The 14,113-nt window shown below is 42.3% G+C and overlaps 1 protein-coding gene and 1 non-coding gene across 2 annotated transcripts; both read left to right on the top strand.

The window, feature by feature from the left end:
• Positions 1-356: 356 nt before the first annotated feature.
• On the top strand, positions 357-11,731 carry EIF4G2 (eukaryotic translation initiation factor 4 gamma 2). Its single transcript, XM_058686518.1, has 24 exons — positions 357-436; positions 547-575; positions 627-769; positions 2,173-2,237; positions 2,565-2,630; positions 3,280-3,420; positions 3,965-4,067; positions 4,806-4,937; positions 5,026-5,092; positions 5,180-5,331; positions 5,584-5,694; positions 5,875-5,958; positions 6,049-6,147; positions 6,406-6,547; positions 6,650-6,810; positions 7,164-7,277; positions 7,837-7,962; positions 8,108-8,212; positions 8,301-8,516; positions 8,605-8,863; positions 9,177-9,381; positions 9,517-9,728; positions 9,823-9,944; positions 10,901-11,731. The coding sequence occupies exons 1-24, from the start codon at positions 357-359 to the stop codon at positions 10,964-10,966; spliced, it is 3,000 nt and encodes a 999-aa protein (XP_058542501.1). The 3' UTR covers positions 10,967-11,731.
• Positions 7,330-7,468, top strand: LOC131488985 (small nucleolar RNA SNORD97). Its single transcript, XR_009250360.1, has one exon. It is a non-coding gene; the product is annotated as a small nucleolar RNA SNORD97 (small nucleolar RNA).
• Positions 11,732-14,113: the final 2,382 nt, after the last annotated feature.

Below are 14,113 nucleotides of genomic sequence, written 5' to 3'. Positions count from 1 at the left end.
GCGCCAGGCCTCAACCCTATAGGCCGGTCCCGGAGAAGCCGGGGCTGCGGGGGGGAAATCAAGGCTCCTTGGGGGCGCCAGTTTAGATCAGTGCTCTGACTCGCCACGGACCGGAATCGGGTAGGGTAGGGGAGAAGTGAGTTCCACCCCCATATTCCCGGTGAGAAAACGAGGTAGAGGGGAAGAGGGCTACACAACTCGAGAAAGGGTAGAGTCAGGGAACAAAGAGGAGGAAGATGAGACAGCCACACCAACGCAGACGCAGAAGGGCTCTCCGACTTTACGCAAGTGGCCCGCATCTCCACGGTACTCAGCTCCCCTTACGCCACTGGCTTGGTCTCAGAGCCTTCGCGAATATGGCTTTGCGCACTGCGGCGGGGCTGCGCCGCAACCGAGCTTGGCCCTGTGACTCCTCCCCACCGCTCTACGCGGATTGGTGGTAGACTGCAACCAGACTGCTGATTGGGTGGCGAAGGAGCCATTCGGGGCGGCTCTGGTGGGTTCGGCTGCTCCAGAGTGATAAGTTCGGCTTCAGACACGCCTCAGCGCCAGCAGCGAGTCGGAGCTCTATGGAGGTGGCGGCGAGTACCGGGTGGTGGCTGCGGCAGCGACTCCTCTGAGCTGAGAGTTTCAAGTCGTTCCCGACTCCTTCCTCCCCCTTCCCTCCCCCTTTTTTGTTTTCCGTTCCCCTTCCCCCTCCCTTCCCTGTCCCCGACGACCGGATCCTGAGGAGGCAGCTGCGGCGGCAGCTGCTGAGTTCTCGGTGAAGGTGAGTGGAGCCGCCGCCGCCGAGTAGAGCGCTCTAAAATGGCCGCCGTGCCCTGGCCGCTTCTTCTCGAGCGGTACAAAATGGCGGCCGCAGGCGGAGCCGGGCGGGGCGGCCCTTGTTAGCGTGTTTTCCGCGCTCCGGGCACCTAGAAATTCTTCTCCTTTGTTCTCCTTTCCCGTTGCTGATGGAGTAGAAGGAAACCGGGAGCCGTGGCGTCCCCCGGCCGTCATCGTGGCTGTCGGTGGCCGGGGTCAGGGCGGGCCGAGGCGCTCGTGTGCTCGGAGGGAGAGAGCGTGGCGGGGCCGCGCGCGCCCCGGCGGGGAGCGACGTGCAGGCCGGCGGGGAGGGCCCGGCCGTTGGCGCGGGACCAGCCGAGGCGTAGGAGTCCCGGAGTCCGTCCTCCCGGCGGGGAGGCGGTATGAGGCCCTGGTGCCGGCGGGGAGCGGGCCTCGCCTGGGACCGGCGAGGGTAGAGAAAACTAGGATTTGCGTCCTTTTGTCAGCAGGGAAGGGAACGGAGAAGCGGCTGTCAGTCCCTCGGGGATTTATGCGGAGGGAGGGGGCCCGCTCGGAGGCGGCGGGTGGGAAGGAGGCCGCCTTCCTGCCTGGAGAACAAAGGGCCGGGCGCTGGGCCGGCGGGGGCGGCCTCCGCTCCTCCCCGCCGAGGCTTGCCCCCAGCGGCTTCGAGGGGAGGCTGTCGGAAGCACTTCCCTAACTCCAGCCTGGGTGGGAGGAATCCACTGCTCTTTTGTTCCCAGGAAGGGAAAAAATGGGGCGGAGGTTCCTGCTGCCATGTTGTTGCCGGTGTCTTCCGCCTGCTGAGTGCCAGCCACCGTACACCCATGTCCCTCTCGCATCTTCCTGGATGCCCTGTGTGCGAAGGGGTTAAAAGAACGGACAGTGAAGGAAAACTGCTGAACAGCCTTTAGTCAGGTCTTATTCGGCCCGCTGGGCTCGTCGTCGAGGCAGTGCAAACTTAGGGTATTTTCCACATAATGTGCCCATGCGGATAAGTTAGGTTTTCTGTTCTTGATATCGGTGCTCAGCTTTCAAGAAAGTAGAATGTGGCTTTTTCAAAGATTCGTTGTTCACAGTTGAAATGCTGTCTCTTGTATTTGTGAAGGTTCTTTGCATCTTTGAACATAAGGGAATTTCCAGGTGGCTAAGCAAAATAATTGTCCACTTGTGTTTGAGTACGTTCTATTTTAGTCTTAGGAGATCTGCAATGCAGTCAAAGTTCAGTTAACTGCAGTGCCAGGATCTGAAATAAATTCTCATTGAAGGAAACTTCATAGATTTGTATGTTAGCAGTGTCTAATTTTGGTACTCTTTTTCATTCTAGGTTTTTCATTTCTCCCATCCTCTTCCCTCCCCACCCCATCCATTAATATTATTCTTTTGAAGATTCTTCGTTGTCAAGCCGCCAAAGTGGAGAGTGCGATCGCAGAAGGGGGTGCTTCTCGTTTCAGGTATGTGGAGATTTATTTTTGGCAATTGTTACCAAGAGACCAATCACAAAATCAAAAGAATCCCCACGCTAAGTAATTCTGACTTAATATGCTGCAAGTTCAATGTATAATGTGCCACGTACATTTTTTTTTTTTTAAGTTCTTCTCATTATCTTTTTGTTTGTCCTCTGAAGAGTAGTTGCCAGTGATTTGACTTTCCTTTAGGCCCAGTTTCCTCTTCGTCTGTAGTGTAATTTCTGAAATACAGAATATTTAAAGACACCCTTTAGCCCTTTTAAGTGAGACAGGTGGCATATGGATTTTTAAAGAAGTTTTTCTTTTAAATAGTGCTTCTTCGGGCGGAGGAGGAAGTAGGGGTGCACCTCAGCACTATCCCAAGACTGCTGGCAACAGGTATAGTAAGTGTGTAGAAGCCATGAGTTGCCATAGAACAGATTTAGTTTAATAGTATTTCACACATATAACAATGTAGTTCTAGATATCGAGAATCTTAATCATACTGGGCATGGTTTCTGCTACGTATCTTAGAATATCAGCTCCTAATTATCCTTTTTGCTAAATTACCTGAATTAGGGCTCTCGAACTGCTCTTTATCCTTAGCTCTTTGGATTGTTTTCATTAATATTCAGAAATCAACAATTACTATTATCAGCAGTTATCTGTACTAATTAGTGGTAGAGCTGTATGCATGCAAGGAACATGGTCACACAACATTAGAAAATGTTGGTTCTCAAGGTGTGACTCCTAGAACCACCAGCATTGGCATCACCTGGGAGTTTATTAAAAATGCAAATTATCTAGTCCTACCCCAGACCCACTAAAACAGAAACTGCGGGTGGGCCCAGCAATCTCTCTTAACGAGCCCTTCAGGTGATTCTGAATTTGAGAAGCATTGATCGCGGGTTGCTTAGTTGTAAGGGAAACTGAAAACATGTAAACTGCTTATTCTATTTAGAAAGATATCCGAGTGGGATGACGTTTGATAAGTGACCGTGCTAGGTTTTAAATCATCTTAATTAGGAATCTTATAAATTTTTACTAGCGAGTTCCTGGGGAAAACCCCAGGGCAAAACGCTCAGAAATGGATTCCTGCACGAAGCACTAGACGAGATGACAACTCCGCAGCAAACAACTCCGCAAATGAAAAAGAACGACATGATGCAATCTTCAGGAAAGTAAGAGGGTAAGTTTATAGATCTGCTTTTTTCTTTCACTAAAACGAGGGGAAAAGAATGAGTTGGCTGGGTTTGTCTCGTGTGTAGGCTGTATTACTTAGAAGGCAATGTTCACGTCCAAAGTGTGTATTTTAACGAATGCCAGTGTTGGCAGTTATCTTAAACTGAAGAGCAGCATGTTGGCTATTTTGAGGCTTAAGGGTTGCTTGTGGTCATTGAGTTAAAATACATAAGCCTTTTTGTCCTGATATTTCCCATGCCTGATGTGTAACCCACTGAAGAAGCATGGAACACATTGGTCTTAGTTCCTGGATTTTAGCCTTAATAAGATTCTTGCTCTCTGACTTTTGAGGTAGTGAGAAAGATTTGTCAAACAGCTGGGGACCCCGAACGAAGCAGGTACAGATATTACCTGAATAACAGCTTTATTTTAACATACCTTTGGTTATATGGGTAAGATGGGTCTTGAAGAAAAAATTAATTTCAAAGTTGTTTTTCAACTCCAATTTTTTGTGTGTTGCCTGACACTTAGTATGATTCCTTTCTCCCCAGCATACTAAATAAGCTTACTCCTGAAAAGTTTGACAAGCTATGCCTTGAGCTCCTCAATGTGGGTGTAGAGTCTAAACTCATCCTTAAAGGGGTCATACTGCTGGTAAGTTAAAAATTGGCTTAGCTGAAAGGGAGAGTAAAATAGTTAACAGACCCAAGTTTTCTGTACATTGTTGCTTAAAACTTGGAGGCGTGAGCTATGTGTTTATTGAATTGTGATGGTGATTTTAAAAATAACCGACTTTTAATGGCATCAGATTTAAGAGGTGGGTTTTTATTTTTCGTGTTGAAGTATAGTGTGACAATTTCATATGTTTCACATATACAACAGAGATTTGCTAATTTCATACATCACATAGTGCTTACCCCAAGTGTGGTTGTCCTTTGTCCTAAAAGGTGAACTTGTAAATTGTTCATACAATGCTTGGAGAGTTAAATGGGCTAAGCACAGGCTATTCATTTTTTGTGTTTTTCTTTCTGTGGAAAACCTATTTTGGTCTTGGAAATGAATTGTATGATAGTTGATAATAAGATTTCAGTGTCTGTTTATAGTTTCAGTATCCAAGATATTTTTAACTCTTGGAGGGGGTGGGGGGGCTTTACTTGTATGAGATCTGTATAGTTGGACTTTTTTGGTACTGTGTTGCAGCTAGTGTTTAAGTGCTTGTATTTTTCAGGCTGTGTGCTAATAATCATTTTATATGCATAAGGTAAATGAGGCAGAGTTTGTCAGTAAAGTTAGGAGGTTTAAGATCCTTAAGGCTTATAAGGAAGTATTAAAGGAAGGGTACTTTCAGAAGGTTGTCCTATTTAAAAAAAAGAAAAATGCCATTTTCTGTAGATTGTGGACAAAGCCCTAGAAGAGCCAAAGTATAGCTCACTGTATGCTCAGCTATGTCTGCGATTGGCAGAAGATGCACCAAACTTTGATGGCCCAGCAGCAGAGGGTCAACCAGGACAGAAGCAAAGCACAGTAAGTGGTAGTGTTTGCTTGCTTATTTCAAAGTTGATTTGAAAGATTTCATGTAACAAAACCTGCCAAATGTCTTTGTTTCCAATAGACATTCAGACGCCTCCTAATTTCCAAATTACAAGATGAATTTGAAAACCGAACCAGAAATGTTGATGGTGAGAGTTTATGTTTGATACCTAAGTACTATTGGGGATATTGAATTTCATTCTGAATGTTGACTTTTTTCTGTTGTGTATTTTCAGTCTATGATAAGCGTGAAAATCCCCTCCTCCCCGAGGAGGAGGAACAGAGAGCCATTGCTAAGATCAAGATGTTGGGGAACATCAAATTCATTGGAGAACTTGGAAAGCTTGATCTTATTCATGAATCTATCCTTCATAAGTGCATCAAAACAGTAAGTATGTGAATGTAGGCTTAGATTTATCACTGGTTACATGATTATTTGTGGGAGAGGGGTCAATTATAATTACTTTGTACTATCTGAGAATGTTGGTAGGTTAGTTTAATATTTCAGAATGGTCAGCAAAACTGCTAGTTAAATGTTGTAAATAGTGACTTGAAGTATGCAGTGTGTTTTGTAAAATACACGTAGAAAAGTGTTACAACTTAAATAAGATTTTGTCAACACATTGGCATTTTTTGGTAGCTTTTGGAAAAGAAGAAGAGAGTCCAGCTCAAAGATATGGGAGAGGATTTGGAGTGCCTCTGTCAGATAATGAGGACAGTGGGACCTAGATTAGACCATGAACGAGCCAAGGTATGTTATTAATAAGTAGCTTGTGTTAATTTTCTTCAAATCAAAGGACTTGTTTTTGTGATATAGGGGATTGTCATATTAGCCCATCAACTTTGATTATAACGTGAGAAGTCTTAAAAGCCTTAAATACTACACTTTTGTCATAACATGTTTTAGCGAAGTATTTTTCTCTTCTATTAGTCCTTAATGGATCAGTACTTTGCCCGAATGTGCTCCTTGATGCTAAGTAAGGAATTGCCAGCGAGGATTCGTTTCCTGCTGCAGGTAAAACTGGTTTAACTGTGTTGATAAGCTGATTTCTTTTCTTTGGAAATACTAAAATTAAAACTTACCAGAACTATTTTTAAATTAAAGGATACCGTAGAGTTGCGAGAACACCATTGGGTTCCTCGCAAGGCTTTTCTTGACAATGGACCAAAGACGATCAATCAAATCCGTCAAGATGCAGTAAAAGTAAGATACTGATTTTTTTTTAATCCAGTTGGTTTTAAGTTTATTGAACCACAAGGATCCTATTAACACTTGAGACTCCTCTTACTGGTGGAGCTTATTAATGTTTTTAGTTTCTTGTTTACCATTTGGGGAAGAAATTATATACAGAAATTGCATAATTCGCCCTCCAGTAGCCTGAAAGGGTTTTTTTCCCCCCAAATGAGAATTATTTATGTAAAATAGTGTGTAGAATCAGGTGTTTATTCACTATTTCTAAAGGATCTAGGAGTCTTTATTCCTGCTCCTATGGCTCAAGGGATGAGAAGTGACTTCTTTCTGGAGGGACCGTTCATGCCACCCAGGATGAAAATGGATAGGGACCCACTTGGAGGACTTGCTGATATGTTTGGACAAATGCCAGGTGATTTTGAACAAAACCGTGGTTTTGTTAAAATAAAAAATCAACTTTAAATGTTTTAACAGTAGCAGAGTTGTAAAGAGTTGTTCCTGTGTGTATTTTAAGGTAGCGGAATTGGTACTGGTCCAGGAGTTATCCAGGATAGATTTTCACCCACCATGGGGCGTCATCGTTCTAATCAACTCTTCAATGGCCATGGGGGACACATCATGCCTCCCACACAATCGCAGTTTGGAGAGATGGGAGGCAAGTTTATGAAAAGCCAGGTAAGGAAACGTAAGAATGCTTAGGCAACAAATATTAAATCCTGCAATACATATGATTTATTTTTTGCTTTCTTAAAAGTGATACTTTAGGGTCATGTTTGTTTTTCTAAACCAAAGCATCTGTGTGACCAGTTACTTAAAACTGGGTAAGATGCTTATCCTTAAAATTAGTAAAATCACAGCGTTTTTATTTGATAGGACTAGATTTTTATTCTTCCCTTGTTGCATCTTTACTTTCTCTGGGCAAATTCAGTTTAGCTTTCCTTATGGCTTGGCTCATCCCTTTGGTAGTTGATTACCATAATTTGTGGACCCCTTTTTATCTAGACTTTCTTTCTCCCTTTCTAAAATAGGGGCTAAGCCAGCTCTACCATAACCAGAGTCAGGGACTCTTATCCCAGCTGCAAGGACAGTCGAAGGATATGCCACCTCGGTTTTCTAAGAAAGGACAGCTTAATGCAGATGAGGTACATTTGCCTATGTTACTTCTATACCATAGTTTGTCAATTCAGAAATCTATTGCCCGATGATTATAAATAAGACGCGTTATTAAGAGGACTTAATGCTGGAGTTATTTAATTCTTTCTTTTCTGTACTTCTTTTTCTTTCTTTGGATGTCCAGCGTCCTATGAGCGAAGATTATGAGATATGAGGGCAAGTCTGTTAAAATCTTCAATTAAAGCAAAGAAAATGGTTGTCAGGATTGTAATTGTCTTTTTCTGTATATAGAATGACTTAACTATAAGAATAAAACAAGACATTTTCTAGTTAATATTTTAGTGATGCTTATTCTAGGAGAATCCTAGTACAAATATAAGATTTTTGTAACTGTATATTATTTTCATGTGGATCAGATCTTTAGTTTTCTTGCCAGAAGTTACGTTAACACGGAGCTTACTTTTCAGCGGTCCATTCTCTAACTTCTGCCCTAGATTCTAGGATGTCTGTATATACTGAATTAATCTTAGGATGTTGGATCTAATGTTTACCAACTGCATGTTAACTTTGTTTTGTTTTCAATTCTAGATTAGCCTGAGGCCTGCTCAGTCGTTCTTAATGAATAAAAATCAAGTGCCAAAGCTTCAGCCCCAGATAACTATGATTCCTCCTAGTGCACAACCACCACGCACTCAAACACCACCTCTGGGACAGGTATGGACTGTAGTAGGATAGTATTTTCTATGGTTATGGTATTTTATGAAGATGTCTGAAGATTTTTTTTAGGGTCTTTCGTATAACTTCACACACTTTTAAAAAAATTAAATCATACTTACCATGTTGCTGTGTTTGTTTTTAGACACCTCAGCTTGGTCTCAAAACTAATCCTCCACTTATCCAGGAAAAGCCTGCCAAGACTAGTAAAAAGCCACCACCATCAAAGGAAGAACTACTTAAACTAACTGTAAGTTTCAAATAATCCCATAGTCTGATTCATGGAGTATATTTGAGATAGGAAAACACTAAAGAGATTTGGGTTGTGTTCTTTTCAGGAAACTGTTGTGACTGAATATCTGAATAGTGGGAACGCGAATGAAGCGGTCAGTGGTGTGAGAGAGATGAGGGCTCCTAAACACTTTCTTCCTGAGATGTTAAGCAAAGTAATTATCCTGTCACTAGATAGAAGTGATGAAGATAAAGAAAAAGCAAGTTCTTTGATCAGTTTGCTCAAACAGGAAGGGATAGCCACCAGTGACAACTTCATGCAGGTGAGAACGCTGCTCTGATTCTGGGAGAACTTTTTTGCCTTCATGTTTGAGAACTGCTAAGTTGATTGTGTTGTGTATTCCTTCTAAGGCTTTCCTGAACGTATTGGACCAGTGCCCCAAACTGGAGGTTGACATCCCCTTGGTGAAATCATACTTAGCACAGTTTGCAGCTCGTGCCATCATTTCAGAGCTGGTGAGCATTTCAGAACTAGCTCAACCACTGGAAAGTGGCACCCATTTTCCTCTCTTCTTACTTTGTCTTCAGCAATTAGCTAAATTACAAGATCGAGAATGGTTAACAGAACTTTTTCAACAAAGCAAGGTCAATATGCAGAAAATGCTCCCAGGTAAGAGAATTTTGGGGATTTTTTTTCTTAATACAAAATCTGAAGAGTCTTTAGTATCTTGAGTGGATCTATACAAATCAGACTGGATTATCTTGTCCAGATAATGATAAGCATTACCATAGGTTAGATTTCACCTTTATGAAAAGTGATAATGATTTAACTGCTCTCATTTGATCCAGATACTAAGTGTTTGCTTTGCTGGGTTATTATAAATCTTGTACATTTGGGAAATCATTTGTAAAGCCATTTTCTAGACAGGCCAACTGGCTAAAATCAACTGCCTGCTGATGTGTAGATGGTTTTGTCTCTTCAGAAATTGATCAGAATAAGGACCGCATGTTGGAGATTTTGGAAGGAAAGGGACTGAGTTTCTTATTCCCACTCCTCAAATTGGAGAAGGAATTGTTGAAGCAAATAAAGTTGGATCCATCCCCTCAAACCATATATAAATGGATTAAAGATAACATCTCCCCCAAACTTCATGTAGATAAAGGATTTGTGAACATCTTAATGACTAGGTAAGGTAAAGTCCAGGGTTACATTAACACTTGTTTTATTTATTAGAAAAAAGTATAAGGCAAGGGACTAAGGATTGTCTTTCTTGGGCTAGAAAATTTTGCTTTGGGGTTCTGACAAGATCTCTTTCTGTGCAGCTTCTTACAGTATATTTCTAGTGAAGTAAACCCACCCAGTGATGAGACAGATTCTTCCTCTGCTCCTTCCAAAGAACAGTTAGAGCAGGAAAAACAACTGCTGCTTTCTTTCAAGCCAGTAATGCAGAAATTCCTTCATGATCACGTTGATCTGCAAGTCAGTGCCCTGTATGCTCTGCAGGTGCACTGCTACAACAGCAACTTCCCCAAAGGTGAGTGGCCGAGGACAGTAGCCGGACAGTGGCGAGCGTGGGGCAGTTTTTTCCACATCACATTAGATCATGGGGTTTGTGTGTTATCTTTTAGGCATGTTGCTCCGCTTTTTTGTTCACTTTTATGACATGGAAATTATTGAAGAAGAAGCTTTTTTGGCTTGGAAAGAAGATATAACCCAAGAATTTCCTGGGAAAGGCAAGGCTTTGTTCCAGGTAAATCTTTTGTTGGAGGCAGTCTGCTTTTTTCAGTTTACTTAGTATTTAGTGAAGTACAGGAGGCAAAATAGTTGTAGTTTTATCTGTATGTATCTTTCTGCATGTTTACAAGCTTTGGTAAAAATAGTACAGTGAGGGAAAGCTGTGAAGTGGTGAAAGGCTTCTATCCTAGTGATACATATGTAAGATGTTGGCGGCTAACATTTTTTAGAAGTAAAGCTACTCCCAAAGGTTGAATGGTTGAGGGATTGCACAAGATTGGATTTAAGCTTTTAAAAAAATGTTAGTAAAGAAGAGATTGCTTCTCATTTCTCACATCTTCATTTTCTATGAGTGGAATTCTAGTCCTAGGGGAAGACCTTTATATCTCTGGGGATTCTAAAATCACAGTACATTAATCACCTACAGAGTAGTTGAAAAACCAGTTTCAGAGAATCAGATTTAGCGGGTCTGTGGTACACAACACAGTCCAGGCGATTCTCGTGCTGATTTCATAGGGGATCAGGCTTTGAGAAGCACTGGTCTCTACAGTATTTTCTTCCTAAGGTTCACAGGTGAGCTTTGTGAGCTAATCATTCTCCCTGCCCTTGGGGAATCTGCTAGCAATTCTGGGGTAGGGCTAGAAATCTTTTTAGGGATCTTTCTCTCCTCTCTCTCCCCAGTATTGCTAACATAATTCAGGTTTGGGAGGAGCCCCTGTCCCATACTAAAATGAGCCTATGATGTGATTGGAAGCAGTGTCAAAAAGTCAACAGCTTCCCAAATATAAAGAATAAATTCTCTTTAATAGCCAAGTACTATTTACAGTATGTTCTGAGGCTTTTGTTATAAAGGGTGTACCACCTAAAACTCAGGATCAAGCTAGCAAACCCACTAAAGGAGCTAAGTCAAAACTGGATTTGAGTTTCTCTTTCAGAAGTATGGCTTAATTCTGTTAACTTACAAATTTACAGGTGAATCAGTGGCTAACCTGGCTAGAAACTGCTGAAGAAGAAGAATCTGAGGAAGAAGCTGACTAAAGAACCAGCCAAAGCCTTAAATTGTGCAAAACATACTGTTGCTATGACGTAACTGCATTTGACCTAACCACTGCGAAAATTCATTCCGCTGTAATGTTTTCACAATATTTAAAGCAGAAGCACGTCAGTTAGGATTTCCTTCTGCATAAGGTTTTTTTGTAGTGTAATGTCTTAATCATAGTCTACCATCAAATATTTTAGGAGTATCTTTAATGTTTAGATAGTATATTAGCAGCATGCAATAATTACATCATAAGTTCTCAAGCAGAGGCAGTCTATTGCAAGGACCTTCTTTGCTGCCAGTTATCATAGGCTGTTTTAAGTTAGAAAACTGAATAGCAACACTGAATACTGTAGAAATGCACTTTGCTCAGTAATACTTGAGTTGTTGCAATATTTGATTATCCATTTGGTTGTTACAGAAAAATTCTTAACTGTAATTGATGGTTGTTGCCGTAATAGTATATTGCCTGTATTTCTACCTCTAGTAATGGGCTTTATGTGCTAGATTTTAATATCCTTGAGCCTGGGCAAGTGCACAAGTCTTTTTAAAAGAAACATGGTTTACTTGCACAAAACTGATCAGTTTTGAGAGATCATTAATGCCCTTGAAGTGGTTTTGTGGGTGTGAAACAAATGGTGAGAATTTGAATTGGTCCCTCTTATTATAGTATTGAAATTAAGTCTACTTAATTTATCAAGTCATGTTCATGCCCTGATTTTATATACTTGTATCTATCAATAAACATTGTGATACTTGATAAAGTTGTGTGTGACTTAAGTAGCAACTACAGGTTTAGGAATTACGGTTTAGGAGCACCTGGGTGGCTCAGTGAATTAAGCGTCCACCTCTCGATTCACTATGATCTCATGGGTCGTGATATGGAGCCCCATGTCCAGCTCTGTGCTGACAGCGCGGAGCTTGCTTGGGATTCTCTCTCTGACCCTCCCCTGCTCCTGTACACACACTGTTGCTCTCTCAAACCTTTAAAAAAAAAAAAAAGATGAGAGATGAGAGAAAATTCAAGGGGAAGTCTCACAAATTTAGAGAACCCTTACTAACGCATAGCAACAAACTTGGTGACATTTCTTTTCATTGTCCTGTGAAATACATGGTAACTTGAGACGCTAACCATACATGGATGGCCGGACAACACAAAAATAACGACTGTGGTGTAGTATCAGTGGTATATCTTAATACCATTCCATAGTATAAGTGGGTTTTAAGTCAAGATAGTACTTTGGTCTGCACAACCCTACATCTGATCTAGTCTGCTGTCCTGTCCTTTTCCCAACACCCTATTTCTCTAATTTCCTGCAACTTGGCCCTCATTCATTCTCCTGCCACACTGGCCTATTTCCTGGGACATGCCAAGCATAAGAGGCTTTTCCCATTTCTCCCCTCACCCCCATAACTAGATGACTGGCTCCCCAAGTCGTGGCTCAAATGCTGGGTTAATTAGGACCCCACTGTCTACCCTATTTAAAAAATGTAACTCAGGGCTACCTGGCTGGCTCAGTGGGAAGAGCATGTGACTATTGACTTCAGGTTTTGGGAGTTCGAGTGCCATGGGTGTGTAGAGCTTTAATAACAACAATGCACATAATTTGCTCTCTTCCTTTTTAGATCGTGCCATGACCACCATTACTGCATATTTAGGTCTAACTCCCTCCAGAATGTGAGGAGATGGAGTTTTTTGTTCTGTTTGGCTGTATCTATCCCCAGCACCTAGAACAGAGCCTAGCACACAGAATATTAACCAAATCACAAATAAAATTACTCTACCTGACAGGATCTGGACCTAAAAGGAAAAAGTGGAAAGAACGGACTTGAGTAACAAGATAGGGTTCATTCCTACCACTTAGTAGCAGTGTGATCTTAGGCAAGGTACTTTGTTCCTCTGAGCTGATTTGAAAATGGGAATAATGCCACGAGAACTAAAAGTAATGTGAATGTCACTAGCAAGAGAGCCTCCTACGGAAGTAGGCCTTTGATGTATGTGAATTCACATTTTAACTTCGCTGCTTCCATCCCGAGCTTCCAATCAGATCAATCCGATGGGCATTTCTCAGTCTTAGTTGACCTATGAAAAGCATTCAGCAATTTTTATCTCTTTGCCTTCAGGCTTCTCGGTGTCCTTTTAAAGCTCTTTTCTAGCCTGGCTTATAAAAGTTACTGTTACGCTTTGCTCAACACTCAACTTCTATTGCTCCGATTACCATCTACATCCTGAAGGCGTCTGTGTCTTGGAAGAGCATCAAATTGCACATCCAACCGGCTCCTGGACACTTTATCTGAATGTGCCCCAAGCACTTCAAACTCCATGTGTCCATCACTAAACTCCCTCAAACTAACATTTCCTCCTTTTCTGGCTCTAAATGATACTCCCATCTGAGCCCAAAAGGAGTCACCCTTGACTTCACTTCCTTCCCAACCACATTCTGTCCATCTTCCTTCCATGATAGCTACTGAAGCCCTTGCCTTCTTCCCATCTCTCCACTGCACTGCCCCGCACCAGGCCCCACTGTCTCACGCCTGAACCACTGCAATTGACTTCCGAACAGTCGCCCTTCCGTTCATCTTGCTCTTCTTCCAGTCCATTCTCTGCATCACAGAGTGTTAAAACTCTGCCCTTTAGTGGCTCCAAGTTTTCTTCAGAAGAAAATCCAAATTCTTTTAACAATGGAGCAGTGGAGTACCCTGCTGATTGCCCCTTTAAGTGTTTTGGGTTTTGTTTGTTTTTTTCATCTATCTCTGGGTCTCTCACAGGCTGCTCCCTGTGCCTGGACCATTGTTCTCCTTACTATTCCCACTTTTCCATCTCCCTTCATCTAGCTTATTCTCACTCATCCTTCAGAGATAAGCATAAATGTTCCACATTTGGAAAGCTTGCCTTCCTCTGGCAAGACTAGGTGAGGAGTTTGTACCAATCAAGAGCTCTTGGATGCAAAGAAGAGAAACTTACGCTGGACGAACTGAGTAGAAAGGAACTTTATCGGAACTCCCTTCAAGGGAGCCCTGAGACCAGACTTAGAAATGAAGAGGGACTAAGGGAAGCTGGGTAGCCTGAACCACAGAAACCGCCTGACCACATCAATGTTGCCAGCACCCCCATCACACCCCAGAGCCTCCTGTGCCCGTATCTG

This window comes from Neofelis nebulosa, chromosome 10 (genome assembly GCF_028018385.1).
Source record: "Neofelis nebulosa isolate mNeoNeb1 chromosome 10, mNeoNeb1.pri, whole genome shotgun sequence".
Lineage (NCBI taxonomy): Eukaryota > Metazoa > Chordata > Mammalia > Carnivora > Felidae > Neofelis > Neofelis nebulosa.
The sequence above is the reverse complement of the archived record's forward strand: the minus strand, read 5'-3'. Positions and strand labels throughout refer to the sequence as shown.